At 41.2% G+C, this 26,610-nt stretch overlaps 1 protein-coding gene across 1 annotated transcript in view; it reads right to left on the reverse strand.

Annotated features, from left to right (window-relative positions):
- Positions 1–608: 608 nt before the first annotated feature.
- The window catches only part of CYP4Z1 (cytochrome P450 family 4 subfamily Z member 1), a 54,230-nt gene continuing 28,228 nt past the window's right edge, over positions 609–26,610 (reverse strand). The window contains exons 7-12 of the mRNA XM_031015466.3: positions 26,238–26,341; positions 21,677–21,867; positions 14,725–14,858; positions 3,335–3,399; positions 2,196–2,278; positions 609–1,161 (exon numbers count right to left, since the gene is read on the reverse strand). Coding sequence (XP_030871326.3) covers positions 993–1,161; positions 2,196–2,278; positions 3,335–3,399; positions 14,725–14,858; positions 21,677–21,867; positions 26,238–26,341 — 746 coding nt within the window. The 3' untranslated portion in view covers positions 609–992. The remainder of the gene's footprint in view (positions 1,162–2,195; positions 2,279–3,334; positions 3,400–14,724; positions 14,859–21,676; positions 21,868–26,237; positions 26,342–26,610) is intronic.

The following is a 26,610-nucleotide window of genomic DNA, read 5'->3' on the forward strand; positions in this document are numbered from 1 at the left end:
TTGGGAGTATGTATTGCCCTTTTTTTTTTTGGCTCTTTATATCCTATTTTTTCTTATTCTGTATTTTCCTCTACAGATTTCAAATTTATACATTTTATTTCTATTCTTTAGTTACTATGTTTGAGAATTTTATTTTTCACGCTTGACAAAGTCTAAAGTTATTTGGTATTTTAACCACTCCCCCACCGCCCACCCTACAACCTCAAAAGATGCATGGACTTTAGTATAGTTTAATTTCAGTCACTCACTCCTGGATTAATGATTTCTCTTGGCTCTCTTGTGATGCTTCTTGGCTCTCTTAACGATTCTGTGTTTTCCACTGCAGATATATGGGAATTTCTGTATCTCTATTATAGCACACACCAGCATGGGGGATTAGGTTGTTCTATCTGGACCCCGTCTCTGCTGAAACATTCCGTAGTTATGTTACTCCATGTTGAGCAAGAGTTCCGTACTGCGTGGTATCCTCTAAATATTCCAAATGGGAATTCATATATCAGACTTTTCTGTATTCGGAATTCCTCTTAAGTGTCTAGACTTTCTAATACATTGTCATCAATTTATCCATTCCCTACAGGGTATAATGACAGACTATGGGACTCAGAAGGTGGCAGATATTTTTTATTATGGGGAAAGATAACTGAGAATAAAGCTATCATGCAGATATTTGCAGAGATAAAAGTAATGCAGATATTGAATGGAGTTTTGATCAAACTATGCTTGAAAGCCACTCTACCACTAGTTACACAAACCAATAATTTCCCTTCACAGTGGAAGTCAGCTTGAATTTTTTCAGGTGTTTTTGTGGGTTTCACCAGATACAGCAAAGAAATTAAAATTACTGTTAATGGATGTCAAAACCAGTCAGAAGTATCCTAAGTTATATAATTTGTCAAACAACCATATAGATATATTTTGTATTATATTTATCCTTTCGTTCTTCCTTTGGTAGGAAAATTGTCTCATTAATTCTTATATGAAAGGATTTAAAATTAGCAAACTTTTTTTGCAAACACATGGATTCCATTCTTGGACTTGAGGACAACTTGACGAACAGGCTGGGGAGGCCTTGAGTGGTCTGGAGCCAGCTCGAAGCGGAGCAGAGTTAATGCCACTGCCACTTTACACTCAATTATGGCAAAATGCTGCCCAATGCAGTTCCTGGGGATACCAAGAAAGAAAAAATGGCATCTAATGAATTTATATATTATTAACAACATACGCCAATCTTTTTATATATGACAACTTTTGTAGGGAAACAAGATCCATTTTTTTTTCTGTCATTCATGCTGGATTACAGGTGCTCACCATGATGCCCAGCTAATATTTTTGTATTTTTGGTAGAGACAGGGTTTTACCATGTTGGCCAGGCTGGTCTCAAACTCCTGATCTCAAGTAATCCGCCTACCTTGGCCTCCAAAAGTGCTAGGATTACAGGTAAGAGCCACCGCACCCAGCCAAGATCCATGTTTTAAACAAATCCCAATGTGGCAGAATCCAGCAAATGTTTTATTTTAAGTTAAGTAAGCCCTGATCAGAAAGTCCATTAATGTCAAGACCTGCAAACTGTGGCTCTATTATTTTGGGGCCCATCTTACAAATAAGTGGTAGTGAGTTCTATCAACATTTGATTCTGCAGGGTCCACGTAACTTGAAAACCTTCCTTATATCATGATAAGGAAAAGCTACTTCTTACTATTATTTAGAGGCCATGCAGTTGAAGCCTTAGGCATAAGAACAATAACCTGGCATACTCAGTGGATTGTGTTGTCATTTGGTAAATCGGGTGTCTCTCATACCAAACCAAAGGGAAACTTGGACTTTAGAACAACATTGCTCTCTGTAGGAACAAGAGCTGGGAGGTGCCAATGTTGCCTTGTTCGTATAACAAGGTGGCATTCCCAACGCTTGTCCATTGCAAGTTTAAGTGTAGTCTTTGGGCCTGTCATGAGGATGGCCTTCATCAATTCACACCCATATGCCAAGGACCAGAGTTGTTCTTTGTAACATTAACCAGTCCCTTTGTGGGCTTAAAAGGGTACCATCTGAATGCACTGGTCACAAGAGAAGACAAGCCAGGTAAAATAATGGGGAGCAACAGCAGTGCCAGCTAACTGAGGGCCTGAAGGGAAGAAGCACTTGTCAGGTAAGCACTATTACACATTTCCATCAAGTTCACCAGCTTGAGTCTTTACCTTAATCCAGCTGAGAATGGTATGAAGGCATAGGGATGCATTTTTTCAGAATTTTCCCTGGAGAATCTCAAGGGGTTAAAGACCTGTAATGAGAGTGAAGATCCCAGTCCTACTCCCTCCAGCCCACCCTCGCAAAAAACAAAAACAAAAACAAAAACAAAATCCAGAGATATTGTTAACAGAATTCCAAAGCTAATTTTAGGAACTTACAATGTCTGGAGACTACAAGTCCTGCTTGATGTTCCCCAAAAGCCTACCACTGAAAATATATCCCAAGAAAGCAGAGGCTATATAACCTAGTGATAGATTAAACAGGCCCCGATAGTAAGAAGCAGCAGCAAATCATCCAGACAATCCGACTTGAGCAAATACTGACTTCATTATTTTCCCTTCACAGTAAACCCGTGCCTCTATCATATAAAAATGGGCAAAGAATCAAATTATTATCTTTTCTATTTGTCTTGGTTTCCAAATGGACTGAGCCAGTGACTTGGGCAAAGAAAAAAGGGGTGGCAATTCACAAGCTGAAGTCACAAGCTGAAGTTGTTCAGCTTCTACCCGAGCGTCTCTGTGAGAGGCTGCCGATTAGTATCTCCTGGGCTGTGGGGTTGGTCTGAGCACTGGTTTGCAGCCCAGGAGTGTGCTTGTTCTCTCCCAGGCCCCCTCTCCCTTTCACTCCCAGGTTAGCACTGAGTGTGAAGGACAGTGATATTCCTAGAGACTAGCTTCAAATATGCTCAAATCTTAAAAAAAGCAAAGAGTTCATAATCTTGCTACTTTAATTATGACCAGTAACAAGAGATTTGCAATACACTTCACAAGTCTGTGACTAGATTGACTACAGACATGAACGAAAGCAGAGAGCAAGGTGGTTAAACAGTGCAGTGTCAGTTGACTAATCACACCCCTCTACTTCCCAGGGGATGATATGCTTCTCTTGACAAGGCATCGTCATGGAACACTGGTGATGATTATAAATGCAAATGTGTTTTTCTCTTAAAAGCATAGGGATTTTGTTCTGTTTTGTTCTTTTCTAAATGACGGATGGTTATCCTAACTGCCCCCTCGACTGTGAAGATGCTTCTCTTCCCTCTTGGTGCTATCTTAGATGCCACTGGGTGCAGTTGGGATAATCATACCTGAGGGTTTTCCCAGAAATAGGGGTTGTGGTGAAGAGCCCAAATATTGATAAACACAGTTATTCCTGAGTAAACAGAAGAAAAAGCAGGTAAGTGCATGAGCGAAGATTCTGTCTTTTTTTTTTCTCTTTTACTTTTTAAAAAAATTATACTTTAAGTTTTAGGGTACATATGAAGGTCTGTTACATATGTATACATGTGCCATGTTGGCGTGCTGCACCCATTAACTCATCATTTAACATTAGGTATATCTCCTAATGCTATCCCTCCCCCATCCCCCACCCCACAACAGGCTCTGGTGTGTGATGTTCCCCTTCCTGTGTCAATGTGTTCTCACTGTTCAATTCCCACCTATGAGTGAGAACATGCGGTGTTTGGTTTTTTGTCCTTGCGATAGTTTGCTGAGAATGATGGTTTCCAGCTTCATCCATGTCCCTACAAAGGACATGATCTCATCCTTTTTTATGGCTGCATAGTATTCCATGGTGTATATGAGCCACATTTTCTTAATCCAGTCTATCATTGTTGGACATTTGGGTTGGTTCCAAGTCTTTGCTATTGTGAATAGTGCCACAATAAACATACGTGTGCATGTGTCTTTATAGCAGCACAATTTATAATCCTTTGGGTATATACCTAGTAGTGGGATGGCTGGGTCAAATGGTATTTCTAGTTCTAGATCCCTGAGAAATCGCCACACTGGCTTCCACAATGGTTGAACTAGTTTACAGTCCCACCAACAGTGTAAAAGTGTCCTTATTTCTCCACATCCTCTCCAGCACCTGTTGTTTCCTGACTTTTTAATGATCGCCATTCTAACTGGTGTGAGATGGTATCTCATTGTGGTTTTGATTTGCATTTCTCTGATGGCCAGTGATGATGAGCATTTTTTCATGTGTCTTTTGGCTGCATAAATGTCTTCTTTTGAGAAGTGTCTGTTCATATCCATCACCTTCTTGTTGATGGGGTTGTTTGTTTTTTTCTTGTAAATTTGTTTGAGTTCATTGTAGATTCTCGATGTTAGCCCTTTGTCAGATGAGGAGATTGCAAAAATTTTCTCCCATTCTGTAGGTTGCCTGTTCACTCTGATGGTAGTTTCTTTTGCTGTGCAGAAGCTCTTTAGTTTAATTAGATCCCATTTGTCAATTTCGGCTTTTGTTGCCATTGCTTTTGGCGTTTTAGACATGAAGTCCTTGCCCATGCCTATGTCCTGAATGGTATTGACTAGGTTTTCTTCTAGGGTTTTTATGGTTTTAGGTCTAACATTTAAGTCTTTAATCCATCTTGAATTAATTTTTGTATAAGGTGTAAGGAAGGGATCCAGCTTCAGCTTTCTACATATGGCTAGCCAGCTTTCCCAGCACCATTTATTAAAAAGGGAATTGTTTCCCCATTTCTTGTTTTTGTCAGGTTGTCAAAGATCAGATAGTTGTAGATATGCAGCATTATTTCTGAGGGCTCTGTTCTGTTCCATTGGTCTATATCTCTGTTTTGGTACCAGTACCATGCTGTTTTGGTTACTGTAGTCTTGTAGTATAGTTTGAAGTCAGGTAGCATGATGCCTCCAGCTTTGTTCTTTTGGCTTAGGATTGACTTGGCGATGTGGGCTCTTTTTTGGTGCCATATGAACTTTAAAGTAGTTTTTTCCAATTCTGTGAAGAAAGTCATTGGTAGCTTGATGGGGATGGCATTGAATCTATAAATTACCTTAGGCAGTATGGCCATTTTCACGATATTGATTCTTCCTACCCATGAGCATGGAATGTTATTCCATTTGTTTGTATCCTCTTTTATTTCATTGAGCAGTGGTTTGTATTTCTTCTTGAAGAGGTCCTTCACATCCCTTGTAAGTTGGATTCCTAGGTATTTTATTCTCCTTGAAGCAATTGTGAATGGGAGTTCGCTCATGATTTGGCTCTCTGTTTGCCTGTTATTGGTGTATAAGAATGCTTGTGATCCTCAATAAAATATGAGCAAAGATTCTTTCACACCTATTCATAGATCTGATAACCAAGGAAAGAATTCTACAATCATAATTTCGTTAACCATTTAAGAAGCATCTGTTATGATGACACTTAAATGGGTGCTGTGAAGATCAGTGAGATCTACTCTAGCCTTCAAGGAGCTCACAGTCCATTGGAAGAGACAGGCAATTGCAACACACGGTAATAAGTCAGAAGGAAGCCTGGGATGCTTGGGGAATTGAGAGGGGAACCTCATGTATAGAGCGTTTGGATGTATGCAAGAGAAAAGGCCCAGGCGAGGCATGCTGAGCTGAGTATAATGAAATCGGTAGGGGAAAACCAGGTAAAGAGAAGAATGTTCAGAAAGGAATTTGAGGCAGATAAAAAGCATGAAGCCAAGCTTTAATACTTGAGAAAGCATGAGAAATTTGGGTGACTGGGAGGTTGTATAACAGGATTCAGGGAGCAAAGTGTCCATAGATCAGCCTGTGGAGGTTGGCTGGGCTTGTACCTTAAAATGGGAAAGAGGTCATGCTAAGGATTTTAGGTTGAAACCATTATGGATCACCGAGAAGTTTAAGCAGAGAGTGACAGTATTGTCTTTTTTTTTTTTTTCCTTTCCTAGTCAGCTACTTGGGAGATTGTATTATACTTTGGAGCCATAGAGCCTTATGGGATATAGTGCCAATATGGCACTGAAGTAATATTTTATCATGTTATGGAATATCCATTGATCAGGGTGGAGATGATATGGGTTTCTCCTGAAATCTATAATTATAATAAATTATATTAATGGATTCCTAATATTGAACAATCTTTGCAGTTTTGGAATATGACCTACTTACTTGGCCATGATGCACTGTTTTATTTTATTTTATCTTTCTGTAGAGATAGGGTCTTGTTGTGTTGCCCAGACTCAAGTGATCCTCCCACCTTGACCTCACAAAGTGTTCGGATTACAGGCATGAGCCACCTGCCCAGCCAATACATTTATTTCAATGAGCTATTGGATTATGTGTACTAATATTTTATTTAAAATTTTTGTATTTATATACATAAGTGATTTTTATCTAAATATATTTTTGTGCAATTTTTAGTAGGTTTGTTATCAATGTGATACTTCCTTAAATAACTTTCTAAGTTTTTATTTTTCTATGCTCTGGACAACTTTAAGTATTACTGGGATTATATGGTCTTTAAAGGTTTGAAAAAATTTGTGAAAAACTGCATAGGTCTGGTTCCTTTTCAGGGGCTCTACAATTTTTCTCTAGTCCTGTGAAAATTGGCATGCTTAGACTATTTATCTCTATCAGTATCAGTTTTAGTAAATTATGTATTATAAAATTATCTAGTTTTTTTCCTGGTTTTTCAAGTCTCTGTGCATAGACTTGTGTAATATTAGTTAGTGGTGTGTCTCTTTGTTGACCAGCCCCTCCCCCATTGGCTATTGTATTTTTTGACTAGTTTTGCAACCATTCTGCTTTCCATACCATTACCTTTTGCTTTCGCCTTTGTTAATTCACCTGTTTCCTTTTAGTTTACTCTTTTATTCTTTTCCCAACTGATTTATTTCCAGTTGTTTTTGACATCAATGTTTAATTTAATTCTTTTATTAATAAAAATATTTAGTATTTAATATTATAACTTCTTTTCTGAATGCTGCTTTAGTGGCAGACCATTAATTCTCATATGTAGAGTTTTCATGGTCATGATTTTATTTTGTAATTTTGCTTTAACCCAACAGTTTTTAATGGATTAAAAAGAAAACTCCAGATGAATGAAACTTTTTGAAAAATTTTTGTTAACTATTTCCATTTTTATTGTCTTCATTTAAAGAATACTATTTTGTAATGTTTCTCTTTTAGTAATTAAGTTTTTTAATTGTGGTCTAGTATACAGTCAATTTTAAGCAATGTTGCTGGTGTACTTAAAAGGAAAGTCTGTCCTCTATTAGTGGGGAAAAAGTTTAATATTGTACTCATAAAGTCTATCTTATTAATTACATTGTTTAGATCGTATGTATACTTTATTTGTTTGGTTTGCGTAGGTCTTTGAAAGGCAGTTAAAATCTGTTAGTAGGGTGCCTTTGACTGTTTTCCTTTTCATTTCCTATAGTTTGCTTTAAAAAATTGCAGGGCTGGGCGCAGTGGCTCACCCCTGTAGTCCCAGCACTTTGAAAGGCCCAGGTGGGTGGATCACAAGGTCAGGAGATTGAGACCATCGTGGCTAACACGGTGAAACCCCGTCTCCACTAAAAATACAAAAAATTAGCCAGGCGTGGTGACATGCGCCTGTAGTCCCAGCTACTTGGGAGGTGGAGGCAGGAGAATCGCTTGAATCTGGGAGGCAGAGTTTGCAGGGAGCAGAGATTGCACCATTGCACTCCAGCCTGGGTGACAGAGTGAGACTCCATCAAAAAAAAAAAAAAATTGCGGATGTGTAACTTGATACATAGGTAGGTATCGATAGCTGTCTTATGTTCATGATGAATTGTGGCTTTTAACATTATGAAGACTAATTTTTGAACTTCACCAATCCTGATATGGCCAGCTAGCTTACTGACTGAGGTAAAGACCTAATTTGGGTTAGAATGGCAACTGGGACACCATAACAGTGCTGCATCCACACAGCAAAGATCACTTTCAAAAAACAAATGGCCAGGTCACCGTTAACGAATTCTTCCTAAGTGATTAATCCACATATTGCTAGCTAATCAAGGACATTCAAGAAATTTGCTTTCTTAACATGGGTCAGAGATTTTGAAGTTTAGAGCTTCAAAAACCCAATGTTATTTAACTCTCCCAAGCCTCAATCATAGGGTCTAACCTCTATGGTTGGATTAGGTTTATATCCTGGCAGTACACATTCTTTCATTTTTCAATTTTTGGTTCCAGAAGCCTTGTTCTCTTTTAAACGGTTTCTGGAAGTCTCACCAAGATCATCAGAACAGACTGCCCATTGAAGTTCAGTAGTAGCTAATACCTAAGAAGTATGATTCACAGGCTCATCAATTATTAGCTCCTTTGGGTGAGTCTCAAATCATGGTCAATGAAAAAATTTTTTTGAGACAAGGTCTCACTATGTTGCCTAGGCTGGAGGGAAGTGGTGTGATTATAGTTTGCTGTAGCCTCAAACTCCTGGGCTAAAGTGATCCTCCCGCCTCAGCCTCCTGAGTAGCTGGGATTACAGGCACATGCCAGTGTCCTCAGATGAGATATTTTTGATTTCCTAAGTCTGTTATTGTCTTTCTTAGGAGTTTCTGCTTGCTCTAGCTTACAGCCAGAGTGTCTAGTTGATTGCCATGGATCTCTCCCATGAGTGGCACAAAATCCATTGTGTTTTGTTCTATTTAGTGATTGTGAATTATTTAGGGGATTTCATAGAACACCCATTTTTTTGGGCCATGTCCCTCTCCACTGAGGCTTACTGGACCATCAGATTCATGGCACACACTAGGCCATTGATAGGTCTATTATTGGCTATTGAGGGAATATGTTGTTTTTTTTGGCATGGCTTTTATTAATCCAGAGAATCAAACTGACACCTTATGAGTATATTCATTATAATAAAAAAGCATGCACATTATCTAACAAAATTATATTTTTAAACCAAGAATACGTCAGAAAAAGACATAATTTGGAAAATTTCCTATTTTATTGAGGTCTTAAATCTCCATGGAGCCTTAGGGCAAAAAGGAAATAGAATTCTTAACTTTTGGTGGTTTGTCATCTTTTTTTTTTTTTGGCCATATAGAAAATCTGAAAACACCTCAATGACTCTAACTCAATGTCAGTGAAGATTCCCTGGAAAAAAACTTATGAAAAGCAGATTAATGACTGCCTCCAACTGATCTGATTTTATCTTCATCCTCTCTCTAAATCTGTCTTCCTAACTCCAATTTCTTTGTTCCACAAATCTAGGTAATTCTGAGCAAGGCTCAAAATATCTCTTAATAAGATTAGTGAAAAGGGATCTGCATTGTCTAGAAAAAATGACTGCTCTCCCAGGAATCTGTGTATCATTTGAGTCACAATCTGTCAGCGGAGTGGACATCCCCTTTTCTCTGCCAGAATAAAGAGTCTTTAATTGTACCCTAGGCTCTAAATTAAAAGTTAACTTTTAAAAGATAAAATATAATTTTTAGGATTGACTATTTCTTTTAGGTGATTAATATACACTTTTCCTGAAGTAGCTCAGCCTTATTAAGCTTATTAAGACCACAATTTCTAAACCTTTTCTATGGGATTAAAAAGTAGCTCTCCCTCTCCCTCTCCCTCTCCCCTTTCCACGGGCTCCCTCTCCCTCTCCCCTTTCCACGGTCTCCCTCTCATGCTGAGCCAAAGCTGGACTGTGCTGCTGCCATCTCGGCTCACTGCAACCTCCCTGCCTGATTCTCCTGCCTCAGCCTGCCGAGTGCCTGCGATTGCAGGCGTGCACCACCATGCCTGACTGGTTTTCGAATTTTTTTGGTGGAGACGGGGTTTCGCTGTGTTGGCCGGGCTGGTCTCCAGCTCCTAACCGCGAGTGATCCGCCAGCCTCCGCCTCCCAAGGTGCTGGGATTGCAGACGGAGTCTCGTTAACTCAGTGCTCAATGGCGCCCAGGCTGGAGTGCAGTGGCGTGATCTCGGCTCGCTACAACCTCCACCTCCCAGCTGCCTGCCTTGGCCCCCCAAAGTGCGGAGATTGCAGCCTCTGCCCGGCTGCCACCCCATCTGGGAAGTGAGGAGTGTCTCTGCCTGGCCGCCCATCGTCTGGGATGTGAGGAGCCCCTCTGCCTGGCTGCCCAGTCTGGAAAGTGAGGAGCGTCTCTGCCCGGCCGCCATCCCACCTGGGAAGTGAGGAGTGCCTCTTCCCGGCCGCCATCCCATCTGGGAAGTGAGGAGCGTCTCTGCCCGGCCGCCCATTGTCTGAGATGTGGGAAGCGCCTCTGCCCCGCCGCCCATCGTCTGAGATGTGGGGAGCGCCTCTGCCCGGCCGCGACCCCATCTGGGAGGTGAAGAGCGTCTCTGCCCAGCCGCCCCGTCTGAGAAATGAGGAGCGCCTCTGCCCGGCCGCGACCCCGTCTGGGAGGTGAAGAGCGTCTCTGCCCGGCCGCCCCGTCTGAGAAGTGAGGAGACCCTCTGCCTGGCAACTGCCCCATCTTAGAAGTGAGGAGCCCCTCCGCCCGGCAGCCGCCCCGTCTGAGAAGTGAGGAGACCCTCCGCCCGGCTGCCACCCCGTCTGGGAAGTGAGGAGTGTCTCCACCCGGCAGCCACCCCGTCTGGGAGGGAGGTGGGGGTCAGCCTCTGCCAGGCCAGCCGCCCCATTCAGGAGGGAGGTGGGGGGGTCAGCCCCCCGCCTGGCCAGCCGCCCTGTCCGGGAGGTGAGGGGCGCCTCTGCCCAGCTGCCCCTACTGGGAAGTGAGGAGCCCCTCTGCCTGGCCAGCCGCCCCGTCCAGGAGGGAGGTGGGGGGGTCAGACCCTGCCCAGCCAGCCGCCCCGTCCGGGAGGGAGGTGGGGGGTCAGCCACCCGCCCAGCCAGCCGCCCTGACCGGGAGGGAGGTGGGGGGCTCAGCACCCCCGCCCGGCCAGCCGCCCCATCCGGGAGGGAGGTGGGGGGGTCAGCCCCCCGCCTGGCCAGCTGCCCCATCCGGGAGGGAGGTGGGGGGTCAGCCCGCCGCCCGGCCAGCCGCCTCCTCTGGGAGGGAGGTGGGGGGGTCAGCCCCCCACCCGGCCAGCCGCCCCATCCGGGAGGTGAGGGGCGCCTCTGCCCGGCCGCCCCCACTGGGAAGTGAGGAGCCCCTCTGCCCGGCCACCACCCCGTCTAGGAGGTGTACCCAACAGCTCATTGAGAACAGGCCATGATGACAATGGTGGTTTTGTGGAATAGAAAAGGGGGCAAGGTGGGGAAAAGATTGAGAAATCAGAAGGTTGCTGTGTCTGTGTAGAAAGAAGTAGATATGGGAGACTTTTCATTTTGTTCTGTACTAAGAAAAATTCTTCTGCCTTGGGATCCTGTTGATCTATGACCTTACCCCCAACCCTGTGCTCTCTGAAACATGTGCTGTGTCCACTCAGGGTTAAATGGATTAAGGGCGGTGCAAGATGTGCTTTGTTAAACAGATGCTTGAAGGCAGCATGCTCGTTAAGAGTCATCACCACTCCCTAATCTCAAGTACCCAGGGACACAAACACTCTGCCTAGGAAAACCAGAGACCTTTGTTCACTTGTTTGTCTGCTGACCTTCCCTCTACTACTGTCCTATGACCCTGCCAAATCCCCCTCTGCGAGAAACACCCAAGAATGATCAATAAAAAAAAAAAAAAAAAAAAAAAAAGTAGAGCCACCCTCTACTCTCTGCAAGTCTTTCTGCAGCCACCCTCTCATTGCCTTTTAAAACTGGGAATTTCTCTTCTTGTTTAATTTGGCAGCCCAATCCTACCTTCTTTTTAAATTTCATAAATTCATTAAAATCTTTCTCTCTCTTTTTGTTTGTTAAATACCTTTCTTCCATTCTTTTCACTTTTATGGGATTATTTCTTTTTGCATTTCAGTGTATGTGTATAAGTAGGATCTTAGGAGGGACAAGTGGCAACAGAATCACCCAAGTGGCTTTCTTGAGTTGGAACTTAGAATTTACCTAGACTTATGATTTATCTTTTATAAGTAGATTGGTTTGTAGATAGCTAAGTATGGAAATATAAAAATTAGGGGACTCTGGCAGTTGAAGATTGACAAAGGCAATAACTGAGACCATGGAAGCAAGGTTGTTGAGAAGGAAATAGCTGATATTCTAGGACTTGGATACTCTCTGGGTAAGGAAGATGGTGGAGGTGTGAGGATGACTTCTATCTTTCTCACTTAAAATTACTCACAGACAGTGGTGCCATTCATTAATGTAGCAATCCAGGAGGAGGAACAGGTTTAGGGGAAGGAGGTAGATGACGTGCTTTCTTTTGGTCATTTTGCACTTCATAGTATGCTCAGAACAAAGCAAAGTGCCTAGAGCAGACATTTAATATGCACTTGTTGGGCCAGCAAATGAAGAGAAAGGGCACACATAATGTAGTAGGTCTTTTGCCAAGAGTGAATGGGGCCATGGCACAGGCACAGGTAGAGAGTGATGACAATGTGTAAGTGATATTGTGAGGTGTGGGAGAGAAAGCAGGCATCATAAACATGTTTCTTTTTAGAAATAAACAGGATTTCTGGGTAGTACAGGGGAAGAGGTGGGTCTGGCGGATATGAGGCATCCATTTGCACATGCTTTGTTGTGCTATAGCTGCATTCAAGGGCCCATTAGCAGGGCAGAGAAAGTGCATAGAAGAATTTAATGCTGGTTAAATTACTGATGAGTGACAGTAGAGAAAGGGAAAATATTCAAGGAAGTTGACGGCATTGCCAAGGGGGAAGTTGGAGTGATGAATCCAGGCATCCAAGCTTGGGGTGAAGAAAGTGAAGTTGTGGAGTGCCTGTGTGTATGAGAGGGGGCAGGAAGGAAAGCAGGGTAACAGGAAATGAGACAGATGAGCACGTGAGGTGCAGTGAAGGCCTGAAAGCTCTGGAGGGCAAGAAGGTGTGGCGGAAAGGAATGTAAAGTGAGGTGAAAGCAACTCTGCTTGTGCACTTCCTGTCCCCTCATTGTAGCTTGAGGGAGATTAAGGTGCAGCCCTTGAAGGCACTTGGAGGAAAGGGCAGAGACTGCAGGAGACCAGAGATGACGTATAAGTCGCCTAAAACTGAGTCAGCCGGGTGGAGCCAGCTCTTCCACCAACATCCATGCGGATCTCAACAGAATTGTCTGAAGCCCAGAAAGTTACCCGCAGCAGCCGCAAAAGCCACAAGACCAGGAAAGTGAAAGGAACATGAAACAGAAAGGACCTGAAATGGGAAAAATTAAAAGGCATGCTGATTCTCACATTTTCAACATGTAGCTTTTGTATGGGTTGTGGGATTTTAAGACTCTGTGGATTACAGGGCTTAGGTGATCTAGAATGGAAGTAGAGAAAATAATTTTCTTGTGTTGGAAGGCAGCAATAAATCATCATTTTATTGATGTTGAAAAAAACCAGAGCTTATTGACAGGATTTAGGTATTATTGAAATGCAAGGTTAAGGGAAAAGGTAGTAAAAGTTGACTCTGAGCTGTTTTGTTGGAGCAACTAGGTGGGCGGAATATTATGTGTATGGATGCAACATTATGTAGGTAATAAATATTACAATAAATACCATGTGAAAAATAACACTGAATTAAAAAGAGGGAACTTCTTTAGATACTAGATGATTGCAAAGATCCCCATGATAGCAAAGATCTTTCTCTGGAGAGATCCCAGAGAAAGCTTAAGTTGTTGCTTTAGTGTAGTAGTTACGAGCACACTCTAGAGTCCCACTACTTGGGTTCAAGTCCTAGTTCCACCATTTACCAGAGATGAAGTTTTACCTTTTTGTTCCTGTTTGTCTAAAATGTGCATAACACTAGTATTTCCACAGCAGAACTGGGGGAGCAGGAGGATGGGTGGATAAAATGAATTAATACATGCAAAACATATGGAACAATGCTTAGTCCCTAGTAAGTACTAAATAGTTTTTGTTTTTGTTGTTACAATAGTAAAGTTGATTTTGTAGGAAACCAATATTTAATTGCTATTGGGCAACTATGGTAGCACAGTAGCAATTAAATATTGCTACATTTAATTAGACTACTACAAATGCCCAATCAAATCCAATATTTGAAAGACGGTTAGATTGGAGGAAGTTGTAGAAACACATCTCGACATAGGTCAAAGATAAATTCTGGCTCATTCCTTTATGTCTCTAATGTTGCCTTTCAGTCCATCTTGCATCCCACCAATGTATTAATCTTTCTAAAAAATAACTATAATCATGCCACCCAGCTTAGACGTCTTAAATCTGTCTGCTGCTTGATTGAGAAAGACTGAACACAAAGGTTGGCCTTCAGAAAACTCTATGATCTGGCTACATCATGGCTCCAGGTATAGTCCCACAATTTCCCTCTGTGAATCCTGGGGTCTGGTGGATTACAGCAATTGCTCCAGTGACATGCCCTGCCGGTGTGCGTGAGGGAAGGGAGAAGGCAGGCTGCCTGCTGCTTTCTGTCTGCTCTTCTCTCTGCCCACAATACTGCCTCTCTCATCTTTGCTGATATAAATCTAGTCCTTTAAGGTTCAGCGTTAAAGCCGTGATGCTTCATGAAGGCCCCCTCACCCACTCCTCAGTCCATATGGCAGGATTCTGTATCTTTGCACCTTGATAATCCTGTGCCTGTTTGGATAGTCCTGAGAGCTCTCTCCTCTTTCTCCCTCTCTGGGAAATAAGAATGGCCCTAGGTTCCACAGAGTCTAAGGATAAATAACTGTTAAAGACATGAGTGTGTTAAGACATTTCAATCCAGCACAGCTGCATTGTTAAAAAAAAAAAGTTTTAAGACCTGCAGGTAAGGAGCGTCCATCTGGAAAGGTAATGGGTTTGTCGAGTAACCGGGATATGTTTACTACCGGTGCGTAGAGGCGGAGGCATTCCTTGATGCACATCGTGGTGTAAGGCATCTGGCTCAGGTGTTCCCTGGGTAGAAGCACAGGAGGAAAGGAAAAGGAGGAGTAGTCACTTAGGCATTGCACTGAAAGCCCAGCTTTTCTCCATTTTTGTAACTGAGAATGATTTTGTTCTTTACCCAAAGGAGGACTTCAGATGTATCAAGTATGTCTTAGGAAAAGCTAAATGTTAACACTTACCACTTTTCACATGTAACTGTAAGTGATTTTCCCCCCCACAGATATAGGGCTCTTATCCTGAGACATACTTATTCCAGGGCTCCTGTGACCAGTATCACACATCTGTGAAAATTTGGTAGAGATGTGGCCTGTATTTATATCCAGAGTGCCTCTTCTATGAATGAATAAGTATTTCTGCCTCTTTAGAATTGTAAAAAAATATAAAATAGGGATGTGGCTCTAAGATGGCTGACTAGCGGCATCTGGTACTCGCCTCTTCCACAGACAGGAACCAACATAGCAAGTAGATAATTACACTTCAAATAGACCGTCTAAGGGAGAACGCTGGAATTCAACAGAGAAGTGATGGAAAGCACCAAAAGCAAGGAAGGAGAGGGAAGTGAGGCAGCCTGTTTGGCGGGCATCAACTGGGAGTCTGGAGAAGCTGTTTAATTTGGGAAAAGAATAAGTGAGAGCCCTCCAGTGATCCACGTTCCCACCATGGACTCCTACAATACTAGCTATGGAAGAGCCCACTAACCTTTGCAGGCCCTGAGACTAACATAAGGAGCTGCCTGGAGATTGCATGAAGACATTACTCCAGAGAGAAAGCTCACACTAGGTCCCACAATCCCCTGAGTCCTCAGCAGCTGCAGTGTGGCATCATTTGGAGAGTGCAGCCTCCATCAGACTGTGTCTTGCCTTGGGGTTCAACAGCCTCTACATCTCCACATCCCTGAAGCCCCAGTGACATTCCCCACCACAGCTGCTGTGGCTCCTGCTGCTGGTGCCAAGGTGGGAGCCACTGCCAGTGACCCTGTTACCCCCAGCAGAGGGGTGGGCACACATTTTCATGCACCCTGAGGACAAATTCCACTGCCTGTAACTAGCTGCAAGGGCCAAGGCGCATCCCACAAAAGCCTTTTGCTTATGGCTGCTCCAAATGAAAGCAGCGCCTCCCTTGTGGTGAGCCTAGATCGTGCCATTGCATTCCAGTCTGGGCAACAAGAGCAAAACTCCGTCTCAAAAAAAAAAGCAGCCCCAGCCCCTCCCTCTCCAGTAGCAGGGCCATAGCTCAGCTGCTGCCATTCTCATCTGAGCATTCTTCTACCAGCCTGGGGATCACCCTGTCCCTGCCTACCATAGCCAGCACCTGCATACACTACTGGGGGGTCTGAGGGCAGATCTGCTCAGGCTGGCTCCACTCCTCCCAGTACCTGAGCATGCTGTCTAGGGCCCTAGAGACTGCCCTGCCCAGTCTATCATTGGCACCTGAGCACTTCTCCTGGGGTCTGAGGTTGGGCTCACTCAATCTGCTGCTACCACCACAGCTGGTATCCACCCACATGTGTCAACTGCGGGCTGGGGACTGGCCTGCTCAGCCCATCACCGCCACCACCAATACCAGCGTGGACTGCTTAGTATCAAGCAGGTTGTCCGACATGCCTGATGCCCAAGTGCTCAAGAACTCACCCACCTACCTGGCCCACCACTGCCATTTCCAGAACCCAGGCAAGCCACCTGGAAAGAATTGGTCTGCCTGGAGCAGCTAACACTGGTGCTAGTATACATCACCTTGGTGCCCAAGAACGGGCATGCTCAGCCTACTGTAGCCACTGCTGGGACCCGAAGACTGGCCCATGTATCCCATTCTCCAACAAAACTTCACCACAGCTTCCACTAACAACCGCATGCTAAGCCACTGAGTAAATCACAGACAAAAATGATGCTGTTTATAGTTGAAGAAATCATACAGCGATTACACTACTGCACATGCCCAGAATCAAAGCCAAAGCATCCTACCCAATGAACACTATGCATACATTTTCAGGAAAAGTCCTCCCCTATGAAAGCAAATTCAAAAAATTGGAAAAAGCAACTGTTACACAAGATGCACAATACCAATGTAAGAACACAGGAAACATGAAAAGCAAGGAAATATGACACCTCCAAAACAACACAATAATTTTCCAGCAACAGATCCCAATCAAAAAGAAATTTACAAAATCCTGGGAAAAGAATTCAAAATATTGACACTAAAGAAGCATGGTGAGGCTGGGTGTGGTGCCTCATGTCTGTAATCCCAGCACTTTGGGAGGCAGAGGCAGGAGGATAACCTGAGGTCAAGAGTTTGAGGCCAGCCTGGCCAACATGGTGAAACCCTGTCTCTACTAAAAATAAAAAAAATTAGCTGGTTGTGGTGGCATGTGCCTGTAATCCCAGCTACTCAAATGTCTGAGGCAGGAGAATTGCTTGAACCCGGGAGGTGGAGAATGCAGTGAGCCAAGATCGTGCCATTGCACTCCAGCATGGGCAACAAGAGCAAAACTCTGTCTAAAAAAAAAAAAAAGAAAGAAAAAAAAGAAAAAAAAAAGAAGAAGGTGAGATACAAGAGAATGCAGAAAAACACTACAAAGAAGTCAGACAAGAAATTCAGGATATGAGTGAGAAATCCACCAAAGAGATAGATATCATAGAAAAAGATGGCTCACACCTGTAACCTCAGCACTTTGAGAGGCTGAGGCAGTAAGATGGCTTGAGGCCAGGAGTTCAAGACCAGCTTGGACAACATTGTGAGATCCTATCTCTATTAAAAAAAAAAATTAGCCAGGCATGGTGGCACATGCCTGTAATCCCAGCTACTTGGAAGGCTGAAACAGGAAGATTGCTTGAGCCCAGGAGTTTGAGGCTGCAGTGAGCTATGATCATGCCACTGCACTCCAGCCTGGGTAACAGAGTGAGACTCTCTCTCTTAAAAAAAAAAAAGGAACTGAACAGAGATTCTGGAACTGAAAAATTTATTGAATGAAATACAAAATACATTTGAAAGCTTCAACAATTAGAGTAGATCAAGCAGAAGAAAGAATCTCAGACCTTGATGACAGGTCTTTTGAAATAACCCAGTTATACAATTTTTTAAAAAAAGAAGAAAAAAGAATGAGCAGAGCCTATGTGACATATAAGACACCATCAAATGATCAAATATTCAAATTTTTGGTGTCCCAGAAGGTGAAGAGGAAACAAAAGGGTTAGAAAACCCATTTAATAAAATAATAGACAACAACTTCATAAGTCTAATAAGAGATTTACATGTCCACATACTGGAGGCTTAAAAATCCCCAAATAGATACAATTCAAAAGGTCTTCTCTACAGCATATTACAGTCAAACTGTCAAAAGTCAAAGATGAAGAGAAAATGCTAAAAACAACAAGAGAACAGTGTCTAGTCACTAGTCACTTATAAAGAAACCTCCATTAGGCTAACAGTAGATTTCTCAGCAGAAGCCTTTCAGGCCAGGAGAGAATGGGATGATACATTTGAAGTGCTGAAAGAAAACAATGGTTAGTCAAGGATACTATTCCCAGCAAAGTTATCTTTCATAAATGAAGTAGAAACAAGCAGAAGCTGAGGGAATTCATCACCACTGGCCTTAACCTATGAGAAATGCTCAAGGGAGTCCTACACCCAGAAGTAACAGAATGATAACTGCCATAATGAAAATACTTGAAAATATAAAAACCACTGGTAGAACTAACACACAAACAAGACAGAGAAAAAGCTCAAATGTCACCACTACAGAATACAACCTAACCACAATGCTAAATGATGGGAGAAAGAAAAGAACAAAGGATATACAAAACAACCAGAAATCAATTAATAAAATGACAGGAATATGCCATCACATATCAGTAATAACCTTGAATGTAATGGAATTAAAATTTCCACTTAAAAGGTATACATTGGCTGAATGGATTGAAAAACATGACCCAACTATATGCTGTATACAAGAAGCTCATCTCACCTGTAAAGACACATATAGACTGAGAGTAAAGCAATGGAAAAAGATATTCCATGCAAACAGAAACCAAAAATGAGTAGGAGGAGCTATGTTTATATCAGAGAAAAAGTAAAAAATAGTAAAAAAGACATAGAAAGTTATTATATAATGATAAAGGGATCAGTTTAGCCAGAGGCTATAACAGTCTAAACATGTATGCATCCAACATTGGAGGACCCAGATATATAAAGCAAATATTGTTAGATCTAAAGAGATACACTTTCATACAATAATCGTTGGAGACGTCAGCCCCCTACTCTCAGCTTTATTCGAGTCATCTAGACAAATTTCTTTATAAATTTATTAATTTATAAAGAAACATTGGATTTAAATTGCACGTTGGACTAAATGTACCTCCCAGACATTTACAGAATATTTTGTCCAACAGGTGAAGAATACATTGTTCTTATCAGCACATGGAATATTTTCCAGTATAGACTGTATGTTAGGACACAAAAGTCTCAACACATTTTTAAAAAATTAAAATCATATGAATTGTCTTCTTAGACCACAAAGGACTAAAATTAGAAATCAATAATAAGAGGAACTCTAGAAACTGTACAAATACATGGAAATTAAACAACATTCTCCTGAACAACAATTGGGTCAAGAAAGAAATTAAAGAGGAAATAAAAAAATTTATTGAAACAAATGAAAGTTGAAACAAACACAACATACCAAAACCTATGACACACAGTAAAAGCAGTGCTAAGATGGAAATTATAGTAATAAGTGCCTACAGCAAAAACCTAGAAAGATTTCAAATAAGCAATCTAATGAGGCACCTCTAGGAAGTAGAAAAACAGGAACAAGCCAAACCCCAAATTAGTAGAAGGAAAGAAATAACAAAGATCAGAGCAGAACTAAATGAAATAGAGGTTAAAAGAACAATGCAAGGATCAATAAAATGAAAGTTGGTTTTTGAAAGATAAGTAAAATCAATAAACCACTGTTAGACTAATGAAGGGAAAAAGAGAGAAGATCCAAATAAAACCAGAAATGAAAAAGAAGACATTCAACTGATACCACAGAAATACAAAAGGTCACCAGAGACTATTATGAACAACTGTACACTAACAAACTAGAAAACCTAGAAGAAATGGATAAATTCCTGGAAACGTTCAACCTACCCAGACTGAACTGGGAAGAAGTAGAAAACCTGAACAGACCAGTATGAGTAGTGAGATTGAATCAGTAACAAAAAGTCTTCCAACAAAGGAAATTCCAGGACTGGATGGTTGTTCTTAAAAGCATTATTTATACAGTAGTCTCCACTTATCTGTGAGGAATACGTTCCAAAACCCCCAGTGGATGCCTGAAACCATGGATAGTACTGAACTTTGTATATACTGTTTTTTCATATACATAAATTCTTATGATAAAGTTTAATGTATAAATTAGGCACAGTAAGAGATTAATAACAATAACTAATAATAAAATAGAACAGTTTATAACAATACACCAGCATAGATGCTTTTTGTGCTTTGAGGCCGTTATTAAGTAAAATAAGAGTTACTTGAACACAAGCACTGTGATACCATGACAACTGATTTGATAACCAACACCAACCGTGACCAACTGGCAGGTAGCATATACAGTGTGGATACGCTGGACTAAGAAATGTTTCACATCCTGGACGGGACAGAGTGAGATGGCAGGAGATTTCATCATGCTACTCAGAATGGCATCAATTTAAAACTCATAAATTGTTGTTTATGGCATTTTTCATTTAATATTTTTGGACCGCTGTTGACTGTGGATAGTGAAATCATGGAAAGTGAAATCACGGACAAGAGGGCGCTATTGTAATAGCAAAACCAAAACAAAACCTGAGAATAGCCTAAATGTTCATCAGCACTAGAATGGATGTAGGACTCATGATTTATACATAACGGAATTCCATAGAGGAATGAAAATGACCGAAAAGAAGCTCCTCTAAAAAATGAGTGAATCCTGTGCAAAAGAAGCCAAACAAAAGAATGTATGATTTTATTAATATGTACTTCAAACAGAAGATAAACTAGACTCTAGTATTTAAAGTTGCATGCTTAGGCAACAAACTATAAACAAAAACAAAGAACGAATGTTATTAAAGTTAGGAAAACATTTACATCTTGGAGAAAGAGAAGGGGTTTGTGATGGGAAGGCAGGCACGAGGTTTTTAGCAGTGCTGGTAATGAGCAATTTTTCTTTTAAACCAGGGTTGCAACTATATGGCTGTTTGTTAGACAACATTTTAAGCTGTACATCTGTTCCCTGTACTTTTTGAATGTGTTCTATGTTTCACCATTTTAAAAGTTTTTAAAACATGATCAGTTTGGTTTTATTAACACCATGAAATGCCCAGCAGCTCAAGGTTAATCATCATTGTGGGGTGGCAGTGTTTAAGGTTCAGAGATGGTGATAAGGAAGAAGGGTGTGAATTCTCTTTCATGTCAAGTGATTGAACATCTTACTTGGGCAATCTAAGGTGGTAAAAGCTGGAGTCCTAAGAAGTCCATTTACATCTTGGAGAAAGAGGGGTTTGTTATATTCCTGCCTTCCGTGACATAAAAAGGGTAGGCAGACTATTCTTTCTGCAGTTGTACTATTGCCTGAAGTGAGGAAAGTAATAAAATAAGGTGTACTGAATACTGTCTGATTGACACAGTGTTTTTCTATATAAAAACCAGTGATAATCTTTAAATAACATAGGACTCTAGCCTGCACCCTTACCCTTCTAAATGCATACAGACTATCTCAATGCACAATAACTCACTGATACCGGAAGAGAGAAATAATCAAATGTATAAGGAGAAAATTCAGGATGAAATAGGAATACAGATCTTACCAGGTAATAGAAGACCCATCCCCTAGGAGTTCCCTGATTTCATCTCGGCATCTCTGCTGATGCTCAGGGTACTTTGCCAAGCAGTAAAGGATCCAGGAGATAGCACTGGATGTGGTGTCATGTCCTGCAAACATGAACGTTTTCACTTCAGCCTGGAGATCTGCTTCAGAGAAGTCTTTGGTGTTTTCGCTCTAAAAAATACAGTGATGATCTTTATCCAAAGCTGGCTATGGATTGTTATCTTTTTCAATTGTAGCAATGATAATACAAAAAGATTAATGTTGTAAAATTCAAAGTTAATACAACTAATTTGGCATATATTTTTCTATTTTACTTTTTTCAAACCTTAACAGAACACCAGGCAATGTAAAAAGAAATGACTCAACAGAATTCAACTGGGCAGAATAAATCGAGAGTCCTATGGACGTTCATATTTTATGATTTATTAATTTTACTTAAATGAATAAACTCTAAGAAAATGTTTATTATGTACAAGAATGTTTAATACCATAGTCAAAAGAAGGAAAGACCGTAAGTGGCCAAAAATAGGGAAAGGTAAAATAAATTATGGACCATCCATAAAATGGGACGCTATGTAGTAACTAAAATTATGTCTTTGAATAACTTCTTAATGATAAAGGGAAAGCTCATGATTTATTATTAGGTGAAAAGAGCAGTATTAGGAATGTATTACATATGAATATGTGAGTTAATAGTAATTTAAAAATATACAAGTTGAATAGACAAAATATTGAAGGAAAATAGTAGTATTACCAAATGGGATTGCAGGCAGTTTTAATTTTCTTTAGTGTCTATTTAATTTTGTTTAACAATTAATATGTACTATTTTTCCACCAACAACAGGTAATCCAAGAGCCAAATCATGAATGAACTCCCATTCACAACTGCCACAAAAGAATAAAATATGTAGGAATACATCTAACAGGGGAAGTGAAGGACCTTTTCGAGAAGAACTACAAACCACTGCTCAGAGAAATCTGGGATGACACAAACAAGTGGGAAAGCATTCCATGCTCATGGATAGGAAGAATCAATATCATGAAAATGGCCATATTGCCCAAAGCAATTTATAGATTCAGTGCTGTTCCCATTAAACTACTATTGAGATTCTTCATAGAATTAGAAAAAACTTTTAAAATTCATATGGGGCTGGGTGCAGCGGCTCACGCCTGTAATCCCAGCACTTTGGAAGGCCGAGTTGGGAGGATCACTTGAGTTCAGGGGTTCAAGACCAGCCTGGCCAACATGGTGAAACCCCCATCTCCACTGAAAATACAAAAATTAGCTGGGCATGATGGTTGGCATCTGTAATCCCAGCTACTCGGGAGACTGAGACATGAGAATCACTTGAACCTGGGAGGTGGAGGTTGCAGTGAGCCAGGAGCACACCACTGCACTCCAGCCTGGGTGACAGAGTCAGTCTCAAAAAAAAAAAAATCATATGGAACTCAAAAAGAGCCTGAATAGCCAAGACAATCCTAAGAAAACAAACAAACAAACCAAAGCTGGAGGCCTCTCCAAATTATACCACAAGACTACAGTAACTAAAAAAGCATGGTACTGGTACAAGAACCGACACAGAGACCAATGGAACAGAATAGGGAACCCAGAAATAAGACTGCACACCTAAAATCATCTGATCTTCAGCCAAGTCAACAATAACAAGCAATGGAAAAAGGATTCCCTATTTAATAAACCATGCTGGGAGAACTGGCTAGTCATATGGAAAAAATTGAAACTTCTTTACATTATGTGCAAAAATCACCTCAAGATGGATTAAAGACTTAAATGTAAAACCCAAAACTATAAAAACCCCAGACAAAAATCTAGGCAATACCATTCAGGACATAGGCATGGGCAAAGACTTCATGACAAAGACGTCAAAAGCAATAGCATTTGACCCAACGATCCCATTACTGGGTATATACCCAAAGGAATACAAATCATTCTATTATAAAGATACATGCACACGTATGTTCACGGCAGTACTATTCACAATAGCAAAGACATGGAATCAACTTAAATGCCCATCAATAATAGATGGGATAAAGAAAATGTGGTACATATACACCATGGAATACTATGCAGACATAAAAAGGAATGAGATCATGTCGTTTGCAGGGACATGGATGGAGCTAGAAGCCATTATCCTCAGAAAACTAACACAGGAACAGAAAACCAAATACCACATGTTCTCACTTATAAGTGGGAGCTGAATGATGAGAACACATGGACACGTGGTGCGGGAACAATACACCTGGGGCCTGTTGGAGGGTGGGGGCTGGGAGGAGGGAGAGCATCAAGAATAGCTAATGAGGCCAGGCACAGTGGCTCACGCCTGTAATCCCAGCATTTTGGGAGGCTGAGGCGGGCAGATCATTTGAGGTCAGGAGTTTGAGACCAGCCTGGCCAATATGGTGAAACCCCGTCTCTATTAAAAATACAAAAATATTAGCCAGGCATGGTGGCAATGCCTGTAGTCCCTGCAACTTGGGAGGCTGAGGCAGGAGAATCCTTTGAACCTGGGAGGCGGAGTTTGCAGTGAGCCAAGATCACGCCACTGCACTCCAGCCTGGGCGACAGAGTGAGGCTCCATTAAAAAAAAAAAAAAAAAAAAAAGAAGAGCAAATGAATGTTGGGCATAATATCTAGATGATGGGATGATCTGTGCAGCAAACCACTATGGCACATGTTTACCTATGTAACAAACCTGCACATCCTCCACATGTACCCCTGAACTTAAGAGTTGGAAATCAAAAAGAAAAAAGGTATTAACTCAAAATAAAAACAGTGTGTACTATTTTTCTAATCAGCAAATGTTATTTTATTTTTTACTATTATTTTTAGAGTCGATATCTTGCTCTGTCACACAGACTGGAGTGCAGTGGCATGATTAGCTTTGAATTCCTGTTCAAGTGATCCTCCCACCTCAGCCTCCAGAGTAGCTAGGGCTACAGGCAGTGCTGCCACACCTGGATAATTTTTAAATTTTTTATAGAGATGGGGTCTTGTTATGTTGCCCAGGCTTGCCTCAGACTCCTGGCCTTAAGTGATCCTCCTGCCTCTGTCTTCTGAGTCGCTGGATTACAGGTATGAGCCACCGTGCTCAGCAGAAAATTAATTTTTTTTTTAACAAGTCATTAGTTCCTGGCAATTCTATTTCACTTCCAAATCCACCTCATTTTGCAGTGCCCTGTTCTTAGTAGTCCTGGTTTAGGAAGAGTCGTGTTTCACATGATCAAGGTAGCCAACACAATGAAAGTTGAGTTCACAGAGTATTTATTTATTTTTGTTCCCTCACAGAGTATTTGTTTATTTTTGTTCCCTCAAATAATTCAGCACAATTAAATTCAGCAAATATTTATTGAACACTTGGAGATGATGATGGAAAATTATGTTCACATGGTGCCATTTGGTACAACGGAAATGGCATGAGATTTGGACCAAACCAGAATTGTCTTAAATCCTGGCTTTGTTAGTTTTAGGTGTGTCATCTTGAGCAGTTGACTTCACTTTTTGAGCCACAATTTCTCTTCCTTACATAAAGATATTTATAAATACCCCACAGGTTGTTATAATAAAGGTTGAAGATGCTTGGCACATAAGCAAAAATTATGAATAAATATGTATTAAAATATATAATAACTACAAAATAAAATAAAAATATTGTTTTTCTCACCACATGTCAGTATCTTTACACATATAATCTAATTTTATCCTTACAGGATTGCTAGCCTGGTGTGCAACAATAGTTGTCATATATTGAGTGACTGTCGATTGCCAAGTCCTTCACTTTTCTCATGAACATCACGTGGACACCTCATGAGACAGTCACCAAGCACTGTGCTAATCACTAGGGAAATAGGAATAAAATATGATCCTAGTCTTCTAGGATGGGGTTTTTCAAACTTTAATTGCAAATGAAACACCGAGGGATATGCTGAAATGAAGATTCTAACCCACTAGGTCTGAGGTGGGGCCTGAGATTCTGCATTTCTAACAAGCTCCCAGGTTTTACCAATGCTGCTGGTCTATAGACCACACGTTGAGGAAGAAGGTTTCAGCAGCTTGTGGGCTTGGAAAAAGACAGACAAGTGCCCAGATAATTAAAATGTGACACTGGAGGCATGAAGGAAAGCCCTGGGAGGGCAAGCAGGAAAATCTTCACAAGGGAAGTTCAATATGTATCAGTTATCATATAAGTAAGTTTTTCTAATTTATTTATTTGTTATTTTAATTTTACTTATTTATTTATTTTTTGAGACAGAGTCATGCTCTACCACCTCCTGGGTTCAAACGACTCTCCCACCTCAGCCTCCCAAGTAGATGGGACTACAAGCATGCACCACCATGCCCAGCTAATTTTTGTGTTTTTTGTGGAGACCTGTTGGCCAGGCTTGTCTCAAACTCCTGACCTCAAGTGATCTGCCCACCTTGGCCTCCCAAAATGCTGGATTACAGGTGCTAGTCACTGTGCCCGGCCTATTTCTTTATTATTTAATCATTGAGTCGAATGTGTTCAGAAGTTTAGAAGACTTACTTTGGCACTCAAAAGTATGTCCAGAAAATCCCAGCGCCTTTTCTGAGTAGTATCTTGTTTTAGCTTATCCTTAAGAGACTCCTTCCGGTCCTGGATTACTTTCTCTAGATGGAAAAATTATGATCTTTTTTATTATCAAGGTTACTGGAAAGTCAATTAAAGCCAAATGTAGTTCTGAGAAGCTGGTGCTTTATTGGTAGCCCCTGGCTGCCCCCCACCCAATGTTCCTGAGTTGGTAAGGGACAGTACCACTAGCTGTCTTTTTAAAAAAATGGTCCCATCCCTGACCTACAGGTACTTCACCTTTTAGCCACAATTTCTCTTCCTTCAAATAAGGATGTTCAAATGTATCACACAGGGTTGTTGTAAAGGT

The sequence above is a fragment of the Gorilla gorilla genome, chromosome 1 (assembly GCF_029281585.2).
Source record: "Gorilla gorilla gorilla isolate KB3781 chromosome 1, NHGRI_mGorGor1-v2.1_pri, whole genome shotgun sequence".
In the NCBI taxonomy this organism is placed as follows: Eukaryota; Metazoa; Chordata; class Mammalia; order Primates; family Hominidae; genus Gorilla; species Gorilla gorilla.